We start from the raw sequence: 21,637 nt of genomic DNA, 5'->3' as shown, positions 1-21,637 counted from the left end.
TTCATTTGTTGTGTCAACTGACTCAAATTCTCTGCCCATCAAACGTAGATTGATACAGAGATTAGAATGCTTTGGAGTGCCACTAGGTGAGGTTTAACTGTTTTTTAGGCACCCTTACCCCAAAACTTAACAATGTTAGTTCATAATTACTGTCTACTAAATATTTAATATTGTTACCTTACAGATTACTGTTTCACATATCCCATTTAGATTGCTTAAGCCTTGGAATGCGCCACTTAATGAACAGGTTATATGTGGTAAATACCACATAGCCATTTCTCGCATGTTATATCTAGTCATTTGCATTATATGTATCCCTCATGTTTCTAATCTTCAACACATTTCCACTGTTCACTCCTGGATACATAAATATGATCTTCCCTCTGGGGCTCCATCATATTAGTGGCATATACACTGGACACATCACTATGTAAACTCCGCTTCGCATCAAGAGATGTTTCACTCTTCTTTGTCCCCCACTCAATGGCGATTGTGGAAAGTTGGTGGGTAGGGGGTTGGTTACGAGAGGGCGGGGAAGGTATTATTTTTTATTTTTCCTACTCTTCTTCTTTATCTTATTCTTTCCTTTTTCCCCCTTATCCCTAGTTCCTATCTGCTGTAACTGCTAGGATAGATACAAGTGAGGCAGTCATACCAGATTTGTACTACTTTACACGTTATTCCCTTCCTTAGACTTCATCACATGGGACAATAGTTGATACATTCTACGAACCTCACACACAAAACATTTATTGGAATACTTCACTTATTCGTGAAACAGAAAAATGCATTCTCAGCTTGAGTATACAAATGATAGACCATATGACTTAAAATATCCCTCTATCTTAGGAGTGACTGTAAATTTCGGCTCCTTTAAAGGTATCAATTTAACTCTAGGTCTTCTATTAAACCTATCCTTAATGTACATCATCCAACACCACCACCATATTCCACACAAGTATGGCTAACTCTAATATTACAGACAGCATCAATATTGTTCCTCTGAATCTAAAGGGTATAAACCATCCTATAAAACAATGAAAAATAATGAATTATCTATACAAAACCAAGGGGGATAGTATCCTCCAACAAGAGACAAGGATTCCAGACACAGAAGCTTCAAAACTCAAAAATAATTGGATTACTGACATACATTGTTCACCGGCAATCCACACAAAAAATGATGTAAGTACACTGATCTTCAAAAAAGCTAACTTACTTACTGAATCCTGTTTCTCTGATGTAGAAGGAAGATGGATCATAACTACTCTACAGAAAGACGAAACTAGAATACATGTTGTTAATATATATGGCCCAAACATCATTGACTGTGACTTTTGGAATACACTATCAGGAAAATTAGGCCATCTACCTTCCGATGACCTTCTAATCGAAGTTGGAGACTTCAATGATCCTCAAGATACCACAATAGACAGATAATCCACATGTAACTATCGTCCACCCAAATCCCATAGGATCCTGAAAGATATCTGTCCAAATATGATCTTAAAGATACATGGAGGTTTCAACATCCTGACTCGAGAGATTATACCTTTTATTCTACACCTCATAATTTCTACACAAGAATAGACTATGGCGGTCATTCTGACCGCAGCGGGCGGCAGTCGCCGCCCGCCATGCGGTTACCGCCGAATGACCGCCCCGCGGTCAAAAGACCGCGGCGGCCATTCCAACTTTCCCGCTGGGCCAAAGCAGACAGTGAAAATCTGTATGGGGCCCTGTTACGGGGCCCCTGCACTGCACATGCCAATGGCATGGGCAGTGCAGGGGCCCCCAGGGGCCCCACGACACCCGTTCCCGCCATCCTGGTTCTGGCGGTGACAACCGCCAGAAACAGGCTGGCGGGAAGGGGGTCGGAATCCCCATGGCGGCGCTGCAAGCCCTGGATTCCCTGGGCCAGGGGAAAGCCCTGGATTCCCTGGGCCAGGGGAAAACTGGCGGGAAACCACCGGTTCCCCTTTTCTGACCGCGGCTTTACCGCCGCAGTCAGAATAGCCCAGGAAGCACCGCCAGCCTGTTGGCGGTGCTTCCGCTGCCCTCCGCCCTGGCGGTCACAGACCGCCAGGGTTGGAATGAGGGCCTATATTCTCATCTCAGGTTCCCATACTCACCTAATCGACCAAACAAACATTTCACCAAAAGTAATCTCTGATCACACCTGCATTCATACACTACTAACTGGAACTAACTCTAGACCCCGTACTAAAAGCTGGTGTTTCAATAATGAGGCTTTAAGTGACCAAGAGAGTATAAAAAAGATTGAAAGCTCCATTTCCGACTTTGTTGCAAATAACTCCTCCCCAGACTTACATATACAAACTATTTGGGACGCTCTTAAAGTGACCGTAAGAGGCACACTAATAGAAATGAAAACAAGAATTAACAAGACAAAAAAACGAATCCCTCCTGGACCTTGAGAATGAGATTAGTCACTTAGAATCCTCCCATATTAAGACATTGAACCAACAGATCCGCACCAAACTTACCGCAAAGAAATATGAATAGACTAGCATACTTAGCTAAAGAGCAGGCATATGGATCAATAAATTCAAAGGTCTTAAACTCTGTGAGGCAAACAAAGCAGGGAAGATGCTACCATCATACCTTAAACACAAACAAAATCAAAAGAACAGAACTTCATTTAGAGATAAGTTGAATATCACCCACACCAAGCCTCAAAAAATTCAAGACATCTTCAGACAATTCTACAAGGGGCTATACTCTGAGGATAATCAAGTTAAAACTGAACAATGTATAGAGTATTTAAATAAATTACAAATTCCCAAACTATCTGAAGAAGAAAAATACGTCTTAGCCAAACCAATCTCCATAACTGAGATTACAGAGGCTATCAACACACTAAAAAACAATAAAGCCCCTGGACCCGATGGTTTCAATGACAAATTTGATAAAAACATGCATCCACTCCCTCCAGCCTACTCTAATACATTTATACAACACCTATGCCTCTTCTGGGAAAGTCAGTGGTACAACCTCTGATGCAAATATAGTTGCCATCCCCAAAAAGGGGAAGATAAACTACAGACCAATTTTGCTCATAAATCTGGACTGTAAAATCTACACAAAAAATCATAGCTAAATGACTCAACCTTTCCCTCCCGAAACTAATCAGTAGCATCTAGGGTTTCTACAAAACAGGATGTCCAATGATAACACCTGCCTTCTGTGCCACATCATCGAAAGAGCCAAGAACTCATCTTCAGCTTCCACAGCAAGAGCTTTGGAAGCTAAAAAAGCTTTCAACAAAGTCTCTTGACATTCCTAGAGCAGTCTCGCAGAACGTTTAATCTCAGAAAAGACTTTATAAAAATGACCATGGCTATGTACAGTAGCCCCAAAGCACATATCTCCGTTAATGGTCTTGTATCCCTCCCATTTAAACTCAAAAAAGGCACAAGACAGGCTTACCCTCTTTCTCCTTCACTTTTTTTTTAACTGGCTCTTGAACCCTACTTTTAGACATTAAAAGTAACCCTCAAATATCAGGATTTGACTTTTATGGGAAAACATTTAAACTATTGGACTATGCAGATGACATTTTAATTCTCTCTAACAATCCCCACTCTTCCATACAGGCCCTCATGGACCCAATTGAGCAATACTCTAGAGTCTCAGGCTACAAACTAAATAGAGACAAATGCAAGGTGAAATCTCTGAATCTGAAAGGATCAAAAACACTCCTAGGTAATTCAGGACTTATTTGGCAGTTGAAAATACATAAAATAATTAGGCATCGAAATTGGTTCAGACTTGATCGACACTCTAATCCATAATGATCACCTAACCCTTCAAACAATTAAACAGCTACAGAGGGCTGGCCACCAAAATTCATTATCTGGTGGGGACGCATTGAAATGATAAAGATGATGATATCGCCCATTGTTAATTATCTAATTAGCATGCTACCCCTGATACTTTCTGATGTCTTCCATCGTAAACTAGATAAAATGATAAACAATTTTATTTGGCAAGGCAAAAGAGCTAGATTAGCCTTACACAAACTAAGATTACCCTAGAACCTAGGAGGGCTCAACCTGCCTAATTTTAGAAACTACCAAACATCTTTTCTTGCTAAACAAGGATCCTACTGGTTCTCAGCCTCAGGAAGCTACACTCCACTGTGGGTGGGAGTGGAAAAAGCGTTATTGGGAAACCTCGACCCAACCACCCTCCTTACCTCTACTGACAAACGCCCACCATACTCCAAATATGTATTTAAGAACACCAAAAAGGCCTTACTCCCAATTGATAATAAACTGCAATCTAAAATGAAATCCTCAAATCTTGCTTCTCTTTGGTACAATCCAAACATCAAATATAAAAGTCAGACTATTCACTGGCAAGCCTGGATAAATAAAGGTATATATTACCCCAAACAACTAGGCACATCCTCCAACCCCTTAACCTTTGCGAACCTTCAAGAAATATGCCATATTGAGCTCAGGAATTCCATAATTTTCTTAAAACCAAAGTAGCACTATCTAAATCTAACTCTCGCCATGATGACCCCTCTATCCTCTCACTAATCTCAAAATTCACCAAACTAGGCAACCATGTATCTCAAATCTGCCACTTACTCCAACCACATGTAACTAAAAAATGTAGGAAGACTCTGGAGTTCTGGAATGGCCACTCTCACTCAGAAATTAATGAACCTGTGTGGAAAAAAAATTGGAGATCAGTAACCTAATATAAAGTTACTCCTATACTCTCACAAACCAAATTCTGGTTAATACACAATATCTACTGGACGCCAATGTGACTACACATGATGAAGTTAGTAGATACACCTACATGTTGGAATTGCCAAGAAGAAAAAGGAGACCTACCTCACCTGATTTTTCACTGAAGACAAGTTAAGAAATTCTGGAATGAAGGTTTCTCGTTTATATCAAAACTCTTCCACATCAAACCAGAAAAACAAATCTCATATTTAATCATGGACTTTCTAGACCCCAATATTAAAAAATCAGTCAGACCACCTGCTTCTTGACATCTTGCTAACATCAGCAATCAAATCAATTACTGCTAACTGGAAAGCCACACATAATACTGCTTTTGCTCCTTGGTCAAACAGGATAACTCAAATCTGGCGAGCTGACAACACTGCTCTCCAAAGCTCCCCATGGAAATCACACACACATCACATATGGGGCTTCTTGGAAAAATACGTTGCTTCCAACAAACCACATGAACAAACATCTTGTTTCTATCCACAGGAAATTCATAATTAACTTATTCTCACTCCTTAAGCACCCCATAGATATATACACTGCAACCCATACTTTCCAGCAATATCACAATTAAACTCACACCATTTCTCCTCACTTCTCTCTCCACTCTATTAGCTGTTTTATTTTATTTCCTTTCTGTACTACTCAGTTTACTATAACTTAAGCTTCATGTACGTATCCATATTGGAATTTCTCCTAATGCATATACCCTGGATATACGATGTATGTATTGTACACTGCATTCCTCTGTTTTGAGAAGGATAAAAGAATAATAATCCTTAAGAATTTGAAAACTAATGTTCTGTATAATTGTAAGACATAAGGGTCTTATCGAGCCTTTAGCAGTTATACCACAAGGTGGATGGAGGTCATGACCTCTGCTGCTTTAGCAGCAGGTAGCCCACCATTTTTAGGGAACCCCACCTGCCTGACGGGGTTCTCATTGCTATGAATGGAGATGCCACCTTGGCAGATCCTTTCACTGCAGATGCCAGGTTTAAAGTGCCCATTCAGCAAAAGTTTTTATTTTCAAGACACAAACTCCCAAAGTAGTAGTTTGTTTCTTAAAATCAAAACTAAAACTAATGGCCCAACATTCAGAGAGTATTTCACATTGCTTGTGGGGTTCATTAGTCATCTTCACTGGTGTGTCTGAGATGCAGTTCATGGCAGATATAGACAGTGAAGCAGAGTGACAGGGTTCCATTCTAAATAGGAAAGAGCAATTGTCATAATGACTTAGTGGTCCTGTGGCAGATGGACTTCTTGGTCAACAGTTACCCCTGGTGGAATGAGGGAAGCCTTGGTTGGTGGTTACCAATTGGTTTCTCCAATTCTAAATATACTAGACAAACTGCATGTTTAAGGAATTCCTCATGCTCTGCCAAATCTTAAAAAAGCCTCGTAGCCTTCAAAAAGGATTTTACCACCTTCAGGTCATCTTCATGACCTATCGAGGTATATCAAGAGGTGACATCTATTGTAACAAGCCACATATCGGTCACTATTCACGGGCATAACATTTTCTAAGGAGAACAGAATAATGACATGTGGCAAAAAGAAAACAATCAATAAAGATCAACAAATTTTCAGTTTGATTACCATGCTTGCAATAAATGGTCAGCAGGGAGTGGTTTGATGCCCTGGGGGTTTTATGGAATGTCAGGATCATTGCATTGAGGGTTTGCTTCTGTAAAACAAAAAAGATGCCATTTGGACCACCAAGACTTGGCAAACCAACACAACTCCAGTCTTGCCAAACGTGCCCCCATGGTATTATAAGGGGCATTTTAGGCAACAATTCCCTGCTAACACAGTGGGCAGCTTCAAATTTTGTGGGTAGATCACCACTGGTTTGGTGGAGAAGGCTGTCTGTTTAGTTTGGTAGTCTATCCACCGAACATGAAAATGACTATCAAAAGATGCCCTTGCTTTTGGGCAAGGAAGGGAGTTGGGAGGGAGAATATAACAATTGAGACACTTGAGAAAGGTCAAAAAGGGCAAATAACACTCAGGTATCTAAAAGCAGTATATGTCTGAAAACATGAAAAAGTAAATTGTAAGCTAGTCATTTACTCATTTCATCATAATGGCCATCTCTTCAAAACTGATCACCTGCAAAACCTTGCCTCCTCTCAACTAGATAATGACAATAAAGCACTTTATTAACATATCCAGCCATCGCAACTGTCTCCAACAAACTCACAAATTCACCAATATCAACCACACCTTCAGACCCACAAGCTGCCATAAGCCCTTCATCAACAAATTTAAAACATTGCAAGCCTGCTTAAAAGATGTGCACTGGAAGATATCAAGAGAAGGTGATATCCAACAGATTTCTGGGTATGGAGCTGTCACTGGGCCATTTGGAACCTTCTGACTTAGATTACAGTTACTAAGGCAATATACCACTGTGCACACTGACCTGAAATGCAGATGAATCCTGCGGAGAAGAAAGCTTCATTGTAGGAAGAAAGAGCATCTGTCTGCGCGTACACAGCATAGACTGACATGTGGGAACAGGCGCACTCCACGTAGTCAGTAGTCTCAGCAACCACTTTGCAGAACTGTCCATCAGACAACCAACTACGAGAAAGAAAGGCAACTTTTTGAAAAGATGCTTTCAGATTTAGCCAAGACCAGTAACAAAACATAAAAACACAAAGATAAAATGTAACCAAACACAATTTAATGCTCTTGAAGGTGTAAATCGGGGCTCAATCAAATAGCTACATTTTTTCACAGATTTTTTGAGGGATGCAGCAATAAAGCATTCACCTGAAAACTCTGAATTCTTGAAAGCATATACACTTAAAGACCCTTCTCCAGCTATTCGCACAGAAATGTAAAGGCCTTTCCTTAACATCTTCATCTCCACCCTCACTGCCCACATTTCACAAAGGAATTCTAGCCTCTCCTGTTAAGATGAAAATGCTTTCAAAATAACTGTCCTGTTTTCTTTTCTTTTTTACTGTTGTCACAGGTTGTTTTTTACAAGGAGGTCCTTTTACGTCGAGCGCACAAGCGTGTTGTAATGTCTGTGGGGTTTAACCACGGCCATCGCACACCCATCACTATCACTCGTTCATGGGCTTGCCTTTCAAAAATCTTTTGTTATCATTGGTAAATGCTTTATGTTTGTCCCTCCTTGGTTCAGTTTTGGTACAGCCTTGGCCATCAACCCTGTTACATGGATGATTGCACGTTTGTCAATGCTTTCGACTGCAAATTAACTTTTTTCCTTTTGTGTCTCTCCTCTGCGTTCATGTTCATGGTGGCCATGGCGCTTTGAATCCGCTTGCTTATGTCAACTGTTTTACTTTTCATTTTCAATGTATGTGGCAAGAAAAGTCCATGTTAGAAATGGGGTTTCTGGTTGGCTAGGGTATGCACCTAAGCCAGGCAGAACCCACCCACTCTAGTCAGGGTGAGGGGCTTACACACCCAGGATAACCCCTGCTCACCCCTTGGCACAAGCATTCAGGCCTAATCCGGAGGCAATGTGTAAAGCGACTATACAACACACACAACACACATGACACACTTTCCCCACCACAAAGGAAACACAACACCAAGTTATGTAAAAATAAACTGTGTTGCACAAAACATGATTAGACAACACATTACAAGTATCAGGAATACCCTGCTACACAAGCAGTTGTCAAAACATTACTTGGGTACTATTACTCTGGGAAAACCCACAGTAGTCATAATAACATAGGTTACTGGTTGTCCTGCAACATAAGTAGTAGTCAGGTTGCCATTGTTATACATCCACAGGCCACACTAAACATAACATCCTTAGTGCATAGGCACCATTATGAATGTACACGAGGTGAAACATCCACCACTAGACATATGTCAAAATGAAAACATTATCATATTTGCGAAGACATGATCATAAAGGCACCTGCACTTACGCTATATGAGGGGTGGTAACCCCGGACTCATGTGTGGAACACAGGAGCTCATGTGCTCCTACTAGCGGAGATAGCTTAGTCAGAGACACACTTGTCCCACTCTAGGCACTCCGATACTCCGAAGGGAGAACATGTGGGACTAATGGTGGTTGGGCCACCAAAAAGAAGGGTATTACCACGGTGGGTCGGACCCGTCTATGTTGACAGCAAGAGACCTGTCTCGGTCCTTGCACTCCGCTCTTGCGGGCCGGGCGACCCCAGTGTTTCTCCACTGAGGAGGGGAAGACAGGGACATCACAGCACCACCCGCGAGCCTGCGGTGCGGCAATGTTGAGGAGGTGGCACCAGCCGTCTTCGTCTCCAGAGCCACGAGTCCCCTACCTGAGCCTCCAGCTCAAAATTCACAGCTCCTTCCTTCTACAGGCCCAGGGGCGGGACTAGGCAGTGCTGATTCCGTCTCTTTGGTTGCTGGGCAACCCTTTGGTTTTGTCCCGGCTGCATCTCTTGGTCTCAGGCGCGGGCCAGCATCATGGAGGTTTCCTTCATCCTCAGTGGCAGCGAGGTGGGGTTGTAATTACACACTGTTTTCATTCCACCCCACTTACACTCCTGAGTCACATGCCGGTGCTAATAAGCACTTACGGGGAATGATGAGGTAGCGCTCCACATGTGCTAATTTCAATGATAAAGCACTTCTCATGCGCTAGTTTCAGCCATAAAGTGCTCCTCACGTGCCAGAGGGCCAAGGAGCATGACACAGCACTCCCCATGCGCTGAGGAAAAATAAAGTAAGGAGCTACGTATAGCGCACCCCACACGCTGGGCTCCACGAAAGCACTCAGAGGGACATGAAGGCAGGTGGTAGTGGACAGGGAGACAAGCACCCAGCAGGCAGATCTTCACAACCACCCCAGCAAAGCCAGTACAGTCCAAGGGTTAGGGGGGCAGCTGGTCAGCAGGACAGCAAGCAGGTATGCGATCCTGAGGAGCCCTTTGGGCCCCCTAGCAGAAGCCAGGCAGCAGGGCAACAAACAGAAGAGCAGCCCAGATGAGTACTTTTTGCAGTCCAGTAACCTCTCTGGCACAAGTTCGGTCCAGTTCCAAAAGTGTTCTAAAACAAGGGGGAAGACCCCTGGTACTTATTCTAAAAGGGTCAGAAAATATAGGAGGAGGAAAGCAAAACATTGGGAACCACCATGTAAAAAGGGCCAGGTCCGACAGTCCAAATAGGAATTTACAAGGCTAATAGCTCTAACTTGAGCAAATGCGAGACCCATTGCATTGCAAATGCTTGTTTCAAGTGCATCGGCTCTGAAACTATGCAGCATATCTAGCAGAGTGTACACATGTGCCTAAATTATTCAAATATTTAATTATGTATAGCCTAATTCACTTATTTCTCTGATATCAACTGCTCTTATCTGAGCAGCGTGTAGTGAACATACATATGCCTCTTTAATTATTTACCCTTTGTAACAGTTAGGGCCTCATTTGAAAATCCTCAAATTGCAGGATGCCGCAAGGGCTTACACCTGATAAATATTGATACAATGAGCCCCACTAGGGCCCGACTATAGTCCAATTAGAGTTGTGTGGGCATAATTCCCTTGTGGAATTCCACTCCATTCAATTATATGTTGGCTGTGGCTCATGATGTGGGAAAAATGGAGAACGTTGTAAATCCCAGTGACTAATATTGCTTGGGGTGAAGCCTGAATTGCAGCATGGACTCGTTCTCTTCTAAGTCTCAGTCAAGACATATTTACACCCCCCGATAGGTTCCTTTTTCTTCTGCCATCCTTACCACACTCCCCACTGTGGCCTGCACACAAGCTCTCGTAGAGATTACCAGCTGCTCAAAGAAGGTGGTAAGTGCCGTATTATGCACAGCAGATTCAGGACGTCTGCCCAGTAAAGTCTGAACGGTTATTCCTCATTCTATGGGGATCTAACTCGTAGTTCATAACAGGAATAACACACAGAAATGTTGGCCATTATCCCAAATTCTGGATTACTCATAATAAGGACCGGTGTGTGCATTTGCACATCACTCTGAGCTTTGAAACTCAGAATGTGGAATAACGGGCTAGTTGAGTTGTTAAGTCTTCATCGCCAATTTGAGGGTGACAAAGTTAGAATTTTTGCAGTTTGATTTCATGAAAAGGCTTTAGTAGGCAGAAATCAGGCAAGCAAATACCTGAAGAGCACCTAATTAGCATCTGAGTTCAGGCACCGATTAAGATATAAACCTGGGGTTGTGTCTGATTCGGGATTTCTGGGGCATTGGAATGAAGCTTTAACTACTTTCCTTGTGGATAGTACTGCAGTACAGTAGTTACCATTTGCCTTCCCCCAAACTAATATACTCATGCTACATCATTTCTAATCCTGAACAACACCCACCTGACACCGGTATCAACTAAAATATGTCATTCATGTAACCATATCAATATATAGTCCTCTTTACTCTCATCTCTTCCTGTTTCTAACATAATTAAACCACATGCTGCTTAAAGGTAATTTGCTTATGTCCATACTTTGGAAACCGGTGACCTCATTGCAAGACACAAACTCGACCTTGGATTTCTGACAGAAAGTTTGTTCTTCTCATTTTTCAATATCATCTTTGATTTTCTAATAGAAGTGACATTTTCCACAATGATTATCACAACAAATCTGATAGCCGTGTTTTATACAAAACCCCTTATACTGCTAGTGTGGTGCTCTTCCTCTAATACCTTGATGCAAAGTTTAGGGGTCTTCATCACTCTGACAACTCAAGATTCTGAAGTCCTGACTAAATCAAGAAGAATTATGTAGAGATTTTCTGATACAAGGCATCTGCAAAGAATGAGCAAATATTTCATTTGCCCCATTTAGAGTGTATGGATGGATATACAACCACCATTTTTAGCAGATATCTTGGATCTGCCAAGCTTTGAATAGCACTGAAGGTTACTTTACATCCTTACTAAAATCAGGCCAAGCCACTCTACGATAAAGGAGTATAATGTAGACACATCAAATTGTGGTTATTTCAGTTTGTTATAATACATTTTGGGCAAGGTCATCAAAATTATCTTTTCCAACACCATGATGTCATTTTTAGCAACAATCTTCTTACAGGCCAGTTTTCAGATCACTTTGTAGCACAGAGAATGCATCACTCCAGGTACGGAATTAAGCACTGCATATTTTAAAGAACCCACAGCATGTTTCCTAGATCTTCTTAATAAGAGCAATGTCCTAGAGATTTGTAATTTGTAGGAAATTGGTTTCCTGGTTGAGGGGGTTAAAACCCTACTCAAGCAGTAACCACAATTCTTGTTAGGGTGAAACACAGGCAAACCACAAATTAACCTGAACTTAATCCTCTGGTAGCCTGGCAGAAAAGTGGCCAGGCTTAACTTAAAGGCAATGTAAAGTATTTATGCAGCACACAAACTGTATTTTAGTGACAACACAACACAAGAAAAATTCCACACCAATTAAAAAAAACAGTAACATTTAATAAATTATTTGACACCAAAAAAACAAAAATTCAATTGGTAGAACCAGAGATATGCAAGTTTTAGGTAAAAATAGTGCTTAACAGCACAAAAACGGCAACTGGACCAGGATAAAGTCAGAAGTTCAGGCAGAGCACGATGGAGCGCAGGCTGGATACAGGGACCAAGTAAGTCCTACCGAGAAATTTACCTTAAATCATGGTTGCTTAGTGTTGCGCCAATTACTGACGGTCCCGAGGAGCGATGCAAAGTCTGCATCGTGCTGCATTGGTTCTGGTAGAGACCACTGCTTGGCTTTAGCCCCACTTCCAAGGGCCCAGGACTGGAGAGGCACCACTAGTTCGTTAAGGGCTCACAGCAGGGTGATTACAAGCACAGCTTTCAAGATGGTTAGAGCCTTTTCTGTCTCGAGGTTCTGATCAGGAGGTCAGCCAAATAGCCCTTCAAGTCCCTCTGGAGGTCCTGGGTCCAAAATGCAGGTCCCTTTCTTCTCACTCAGACAACATGGCAGCAGAGTAGCAGGGCAGTCCTTCTTATTACAGAGCAGTACAACAGTCCTTAATCTGAGTCTTTCACAGGTCCATAAGTTTACTGAAGAGCTGTGTCCGAGGGTCCACTATGTATACTTTAAAGTGGGAGAAGTTTCTAGAGTCCTCCTCCAAAAGAGGTGTCTGGAATTTGTTTCCTCCATGCTCTGGACTCAGCTTGTCTGGTAGCACAAACAACTAATATGAAACGCTTTGTCGGTGTGCTGGGGCAGAACCTTTGTGATGTGCAAGTGTGATAGGTAACAGCTCCTCCCCCAGACAGAGATGTCCCATCTTGACAATACCAATTGCAATACATACTTCCCGGTTGTGTTAATGTCTGAGACTATACACAAAGACCAACTGCCGGCTACACCTAGTCATGTGACCCAGGGTACAGGCTGCATGCACCACGAACATGTCAACTTTCTAAAAGTGGCATTTTTTTAGAATTGTGATTTAAAATCCAACTTTACCATCAAAGATGGTTTTAAATGAAAATCATTTAGAGACCAAACAGGAGTTCCCTACTTACTACTGATTGAAAGTTATCACTTAATAAATGTAATAAGGTGATCCAATATTATCCTATGGAAGAGGTAGGTCCTGCAGAAGTGAAAAATTAGTTTATGAGATTTCACTACCAGGTCATGTAAAAGTTAAAAGTACATGCCCAACCTTTTAATACACTGAACTCTGCCCCATGGGCTGTTCAGGGCCTACTATAAGGGTGACTTATCTGTATTAAAAAGGAAGGTTTAAGCCTGACAGAAGGTGAATTTTGCCAGTGCAAATGTCAGTTTACAACTGCACAAACTGCAATGTCAGGTCTAAGGCATTATTAAAGGGCTACTTAAATAGGTGGCATAATCAGTGCTGCAAATCCACTGGTAGCGTTTAATTGGCAGGTCCGGGATACATGCAGTAGCATTCTACTAGGGACTTACAAGTAAATTCAATGTGCCAACTGGGTGGAAGCCGAAGTAACATGTTTTTGGGAGAGAGCATAAAAACGTTAGCATTGATTAAAAAGTGTGCAAAGTCCTTAGGCCAGCAAAAACAGGAGATTTTAAGACAAAAACGTTGGGGAAAACCACACCAAGAATCTCACTTCTAACAACATTGTTTGTTATGCAAACATATCTTTCAGTATGTATCCTGATGGTGTCCTTTGAAAACACTGCAACAAGTTGAACAAGGAGCATACAAAGGAAATCACCACAGAGAAATGGCAACCATCTACCAAAGTGCAAGGCTCGCTCCAGCACTGCTACCTTTTATGATCAGTTTTTTGGTGCTGAGGCTACACTTGCTAAAGAACAACATGAGGCATGTCTTGTTGGTCGAAACATTTCCTTGACTCTATTAGAGATTGGCTTGAAGTATGCTTTTTACTTACAAAAAGTAGCCACTTTAAACACTAGTCCCCCCAGCCTACCTGTACTCAAAAATCCCTGGCCCGAACTTTTGCATTTTAGGTAATGTTTAGAGAGTCGTTCCCAGGGTGTTTATTGTGCTCATTGTAGTGTTGTCTGTAGCTTGGTACTGTATGAATGGGATCTGCAGAAAGCCCTGACAGCAATACTTTAATGTTCTTCACTATTTCGTGCACACAGCACCTCAGATCATTGTCCTGAAGTTCTCAGTCTAGGATAATTGCAAAGAGATGCACAATTACCACTGGGTTCAGTGCTTTAAGATGCTGATCCATGCCTTCAGAAATCCAGCAGTGACTTCAAATATCAATCTGATAGAATGTACAATTGTACATGTGAGTTTCCTGATAAAGATGCTGAGATCTTAAAAAAACTTTTCCTACTGCAGCTCAAGAAGGACACAAAAGGCCCTGATTTTAAAACCCTCCTACTAATAGATAGGTCAAAGAGATTCTGAGGAAAGAGGAGTTCTGGCTAGTATGACTTACTAATAAATACATGAAATGCCAAAATCCTTCTCTCACCGCTGCAAATCCTTCCCTATCTATGTATGAAACTTCTGGCATCTGAGCAAACTTTTCTACCCATAGTAAGAAAGGGATAAATCTACTAATACCCAACATCCTGTTGTGGATAAATACATGAACCGTGTAAAAGTAGGTTACCAAAACCACAAAGTAAATGAAGATGTTTCCTGGGTTATTATGTAAATCAAAGATCAGAGAGTCTCCATATCATTCTCTCTCTTTACATTGTGAGGGGTCCCAAGAATTGTTTAGAGATATATATTTTACATGTTTGGGATTTGTGACATTATTGAATCATTCATCTGAAAGAAAACTAATTGCACTTTTTAAATAAGGTTGATAGAGATTTATCATCAGATTTGATGTATAACTAGAAAAATGATAAGGAATTAAGAAATGGAGATGAGGCATAATACATAATATGAAAACACCCAATACACAAATACCCAAAACATAAAGTTAAAATACTACAGTAACTGATTCCTAAGGTTGTTAACATCTTGGAACAGTAATGTGCTCAAACTATTTTCTCATCTTTAATGTAATGAGAAAGGTTTAAGGTTTTGTGGAAGCTTATATTATTTCACAATCGTTAGATTAAATTTGATGAGGTAAGTTGGAATCATTACCAGCCCAAGACAGCCACCCACATTCAGGACCATTAACCATGTTCGTCTTTGGCAGTTACTATGGCAACCACTAAAGAGTCAGCAAGTGTGACATTTCATAGCTCAGTCGCTGACATTAATGCTTCATCTGTACCAGCAGTAATTGCAAGAATATCTTTTCAGTGAGTCCAATGCAATGGCACAACTTGCAATGTGCAGTGTTGTCACACACTGCTGCTTGTCTCAGGTACCAGTTGAGTTGCACTACATGCTACTTACTTCCCATGCAGTGTTTAAGGTGGCTGTTGCAGGAGCCATTGAAAAGTCTGGATAATATGTCATGGACAATATGATTCACCTGCTAACGTTGAACGTGCATGTAAGAAATTGGGTTATTAGTTGAGGAGGTGGAAGCCCCACTCCTTGTCCGGGAGAATCACAAAAGTCACTAAATTAACCTGTACTTAACGCTCTGATACGTTGGCACAAAAGCAGTAAGGCTTAACTTAGAAGCACTGTGTGAAGTATTTATGAAGCACACAAAACACAGTATAGTGAAAATATAACACGAGAAAAATCCCAAATCAATTTAGAAAAATAGAGTACATCAGTAAAACCAGTGATATTCAATTTTGAAGTTTTTGTTAAAAAGGCACAGTGAAAGTCAACTGGCCACGCTAATCAGGGGGAAGTAACAAGTTCAGGCCGACTGTGATGGAGCGTGGGTCAAATACAGGGACCAGGCTAGCCCTGCTAAAAAGCTACCTCCAAAGTTTGGTGCAATGAGTTCCTACGGGCTGTAGTATGCCTCGTTCAGGAGGGTGAGCATTGCAGATGCTCGCCGCTGCAGTGTGAAGAGCAGACGGAGCATCGTCAATAGTTGTCACTGTAGTGTGAACAGCTGGTCGATGCTGCAGCCAGTTGTTGCTGTATCTTTGCACTAGGATTTGTGCAAAGTGCAGGTCACTCATTGCTGGTCACCGCGGGCTGTCATTTTCAGCACAAAGAGCAGGTTTCACCGGGGCTCCATATTGGTGGGCATTGTGGATGGCAGAATCTTGGCACAAACAGGCTCATTTGAAAGGAGCCCAAACTTCAGGATTTCCACCTTTTCTTGAGGAGTACACTCTGATGCCAGCCAAGGGTTCAAAACCTGAGGAGGCTTTTGGGGATCAGGGACCAACTCCAGCAAAGGCCAGCAGGGCTCAGGCAGGTCTAGCTGCAGGTCCAGGCAGGTCAAGTTGCAGCAGGTCAGCTGGGCAAGTGTAGGGAGCCCTCTAACACATTTCATGGTCTTGCAGCTCACGCTAGTTTGGCTGGGATGAAGGCAACAGGGTCCAGTCTTTCTTCATAGACAGCAAAGCAGCCCTTCAAGTAGCACAGCAGTCTTCTGATAGCAGGGCTGTCCTTCTGTAAAACCAGCACTGGAGTCTTCACCAGCACTGGTGCGAAAACTGTTCTCTTGAGCAAACCTCAGCATCACGCCATGGTGGGAGACAGCGTACTTTGTCTTGCATAGGATTTATTTTGGAGGCATACTGTTCCAGCCCAAATCTTATGCATAAACAATTGCAGAAATGTGAGAATCCAGCACTTCAGCACATATGAAATGTATCAGTATCTGGGATAACACTATGCATTCCCAAGTAGTTTTCACCTGCTTCCCAGAGGCTGTAGTTTTCAGTATGAAGCCTGGTCCAACTACCTTAGTTGTTTGGACTGTGTCAAAACCTGTGGGCTTGCATGAATCCACCCACAGTTTTGCCACTTGATGCACAGCAGTAGATAGTGGATTAGGACCTCTAAAAAAGTCTTTCCAGACTTTTGAGCTGAGTAGTTCATCACAGCTGCTTCTTTGAACTACTGAGCCACTTTGTATTGTGCTAGCACAGGCGCAAAACCTTAGTTAATCTGGGCCTGTATGTTTTGTCATTGAGTGACTGATACTCTCAGACAGACTGACTGGGAAGATACTAGAAGATACAAACATTGGGTAATACAGACATTGAAAGACAATGGAAGATATGGAGATGGAAAGGACAATAGAAAGCAGACATTGCTGACACACAGATACCTGAAAATATTAACACTGTGAGGTATAGACATTTTTATTTGAAGACACAGGTACATGAAGACATGGAAATCAGAAGACCACAGACTGTAGTCTACAAGGAAACTGGGGAACCCAGACCTACAAAGATATATGTTTGCCAGAACAGAGATATTCTGAGTGATATAAAAACTGAAAGAATTGTAAACAGGGAGAAAATACTTTGGAGACATGCCTACTGGGGAGAGAGGTGTGCTGGAAAGGCAAGGATAATAGTGAAACTTCAGTCTGAGGGAAACTTCTCATGCACTCAAACATATACACCTAAACACAACCACTCTATGATGACAGGCCAGTGCCAAAGAAATCATCAGTACTAAAGTAACATGACATATGTAGAAATAAATAAATAATTACTGGAAACAAATAATGATAATCTTGTCCACCTAGTCTCCAAGTTTGTCTGCTCTGTCTTATTTAGATTCTATCCTTACATAAGCTTCCACAAGTCTGTGAGTCCTTATGAAAGTATTTCATTATACCTGTTTCATGTATCTATTATTCAAATTAAATAAGCAGAGAGAAGAAAGTTAGCATTGAAGTAACTAATCTGCTCAAAATGTCCTTTTAGCTCTAACATACATCTCCAAATTATGTAGGATTCATAACCTAAGAAATCTAAGAGTGACATACTGCTAATCATAGATTTAAGTTCACAAATGGACACTTCAAACACAAAAACAATGACATAACATAGAATTAAGTTCAATACAATATGTTGTCAAAAAAGTGGAAGGTCACAAACATAAAAAATAATTAAGTCAAAAGTTTAAAGTGTTACCTGTCTGCAGCCTGGTTCCATAACAGGCACAAAGACTTTTCAGGAACTATCCGATTGCCTGAAGCATATATCTGGTAGGTAATTTTATTATTGTTTGTTAATGGAATCGAATTTTGACCCTTCAGACTCACAGACAATATCTGCAAAATATAATGTTTTAACATTGGAAGAGAAGTAACAGTAGATAACAAGTGTCCTGTATCTATTTTAGAAATAACCTAAAATCTACATTACTAATTCTCATAAATTTTCAGTTGAATGAACGGTTAGTAACTGATATGTGAAACTGATAGATTGCAATATTCATTAATTATACATAACACTGTTTTACACTTGTTAGTTCTTCCCAGACTCACCCGATTTAGAATGACATCACAGAGCCCAATAAACAAAGTGTTTGTTCAAATATGTGAAACACTGCATGCTTAAATGATTTGTGAAATCAGTCCTTCATGCAGGCAGATGCAAAATTTCATAATGTATGCACATTTTACTGCATTTCTGGCACCTAGTGAGAGTTGCCTTTGGAGTGTCACAGGAGTCATCAGTGCAAAAGAAGTGAACATCTGTAATGTTACCTTGTCTGCATTCAGAAACCTTGACAATGTCTTTCCCACACATTTCTGCTCTCTTAGGTTTACACTTTAATTACGCAAAAGTAAGCGGTACACAAAAGGGATGGAAAGTGTGTGAAACCTGAAGAGAGTGTAGAAATGAAAGATGCATTCTAGGAAAGATTAAACATAGTAGTTTGAATGTGTGTGTCGGGGGTCTGTTTTTCGGTTAAAACTAAATACCACCAAAGAAAATATTTGTTTATCAGTATGTAAGAAGTTGAGTTATTAGTTGTGCTGGACATGAGGGCTGCACAAGTAAAAGGTCCACATTTTCTCCTTACTTGGGACCACTCATACCATTATAGCACTTGACCCTTTCAGGATAGCGAAGAAGAGCAGGCTAAGGCCTACTCAAGGGAGGTGATGTGGGCTAACAATCACCATTCGCTGGCATGCAATAACAACACTCAATAAATGATTGTCCAGTCAGTGCTTTTTCTTTGAAAAGGGAAAAGTATATTTATTACACACACACCAGTAAATACTACATCACGCATATAGACATCCCTTTGGTAGTATTCTGAAATCACGTATGATCCCCTACTGGGTCATGACCCCCAAAATCACAAAACCCTCCCCTACCTTTACCAGGTAGAGCATCACATTATATGGGAGTATCACTTTTTCATCGAGACAGGCCTATTGGCTTTGTCATAGGTCATTACCACAAGAATATAAGGCATGCCTATTTGCTTTGTCAAGGGGTCACCACATTATTAAGACTAATAATTCACATGTCAAAACTAAGAATATGTTACAAAAATAATAACCATCTTTAAATGCAATCATTATTACTGATAAAGCATTCCAATGTTTCACACACCAATGGCTGCAATATGTTTTTGATAAAATGTTTTTAAATCAACTCAACATGTTCAGGTCTTTTTAGACATCTTCAGACAAGTTGTTCTCAACCTTTTGACTTCCGTGGACCCTAACTTCATCATTACTGGAACCCAGGAACCTCCACCCACTCATTATTGGAATTCAGGGACTCCCACTAAGTCATCACTGGAAGCCGGGGACCCATCCCAAGCATTTTTGATTGTTTGAATCACAAAACATACAGAAACAAGCATTCATCAAACAAATTATTAAATATATTTAATTCACAAATACTATATTCTGTTGATATAATTGCACTACTGCCACAAATGAATCTGAGAATATTAACTTAATTTGTATCCATCATTTCAAATTCCTTCACAGTTACAGAATGTTTGAAAATGTTCAATTTTTCATTTTGCTTTTTTATTTATATACACTTTATAATCCTTTCAGATTATTCAATTTTCTATGCAGTCACGGACTCCTGAGTAGGCTTGTCAGACCCCGTGGGGTCTCCGTACCACCGGTTAAGAACCACTACCTTTAGACCACCTAAAATACAGTCATAGAATCAACTACTAAAGGTATGCTGTCTCAGGCTGAAGAACAAAAGTTCTAGCCTTGGAAATGCTTTAGAAATATACCAAAAGTCCCTGCAGGTCATGGATTTTAGTACCTGGGTGACAAAGGAAAAGTTTTTGAAAATTGAAGGTGGGGCTGCTGTGCCTCCGGCAACCCCCACCTCAACTTTAAACTACATTGGTGCTGCCCCTGCCACCCTGAGGCCACCACAAGAAAGGATAACGCATACAAATAGCCGCTCACAGGCATTATGGGGTGCTCCAGCGGGGAGGAAAATGAACACCTAAATAGGGTCTCTCCTGCTGTCCTCCATTTTCTTTTGCTTTTTATTTAAGTACCGGGTCCCAGGGCAGGTTTTTGCAATGGAGTGATGGGGGAGGGGTGTCCTCAAGGCCCCAGGACCATAGCCAGCTCATGCACACTGCTGCTTTCTAGCACGGGAGTCCTTGGTTGGTGCTCCCACTGCAGGGAGCAACTTCTTTCTTCTGGGCCCTGGGGATTAAATCCTAGGACCCAATAAGGAACTTTGGGGCCTGAGGTTGCAGTTCTAGGCCTTGGTGCTGGTCTTCAAGGCCCAGCAATGGGGTATCAGGCACAATCCATGCAGTGCAGCCCGGGGGATGGGGTGCTCAGACCTAATAGGACTCTGGAGAGGGGAACCCAAGCACAACCCCTCCGTGGAAAGAAATAATGCATTAATCTTGCACCAACACCTGAGATCTTGGCTCTCTCTGAGGTAACTCAAAGAAATGCGGTGGAGACTCACCTGCCCGTTTTTTTTTAGTGGGTCAAATGTTAAATATTAAACTCATTTTGACAACCTTGGGCTCGTTTTACTCCTGGTGGTGAGCTCTAGCCACCAGAAACATTTTCAGCATTTGACCTGGCCTCAAAAAGGTCACATCTGCAGGGAGCTGGTTTCACTGGCTTCCTGCATCAGCCTCCTCACCTGCTGTGTCCTCCACAGACCCACTGGCCTTTTGGCCATCTTGCAGGGTATCTGGGGGCAGTGGAGTCCAAGTCTTCCCACAAACGGTTTTCAGGTGACACAAGGGGACTAGCAGGACTGGTCCTTAAAGGGACCCACTAGTATTGAGGTCAGCTATAGACAGTGTCCTCATTCCATTAGGGCATCATGGGCTTGTCGTTCCAGCTTTTCATGGTGTTGCTTTGGTCACAATCCAGGTACAGAGTCTTGCTCTCCTTCATATTCTGGGCTGCCGCTTTCATGCCCACTCCACCTTGTTTGGAGGATTTCCCCTTTGTCTCACCTTACCCCTGTCTTGGGTTTGGCGCCGGTTGAGCTAGTGACAAAAAGGTTTGTGTCAGGCCTCTAACTGTGTGTACACCTTTGAAGTGTAACCAGAAAAGGGCCCAACGTCTCCCCCAACTATCTTGTCTGGAAGACATATCC

The 21,637-nt window shown here is 41.6% G+C and overlaps 1 protein-coding gene across 1 annotated transcript in view; it reads right to left on the bottom strand.

The window, feature by feature from the left end:
- Positions 1-21,637, bottom strand: part of ADGRV1 (adhesion G protein-coupled receptor V1) — a 2,003,619-nt gene that overhangs the window by 696,161 nt on the left and 1,285,821 nt on the right. The window contains exons 81-82 of the mRNA XM_069225272.1: positions 18,197-18,336; positions 7,204-7,364 (exon numbers count right to left, since the gene is read on the bottom strand). Coding sequence (XP_069081373.1) covers positions 7,204-7,364; positions 18,197-18,336 — 301 coding nt within the window. The remainder of the gene's footprint in view (positions 1-7,203; positions 7,365-18,196; positions 18,337-21,637) is intronic.

The sequence above is a fragment of the Pleurodeles waltl genome, chromosome 1_1 (assembly GCF_031143425.1).
Source record: "Pleurodeles waltl isolate 20211129_DDA chromosome 1_1, aPleWal1.hap1.20221129, whole genome shotgun sequence".
NCBI lineage: Eukaryota > Metazoa > Chordata > Amphibia > Caudata > Salamandridae > Pleurodeles > Pleurodeles waltl.
The sequence above is the reverse complement of the archived record's forward strand: the minus strand, read 5'-3'. Positions and strand labels throughout refer to the sequence as shown.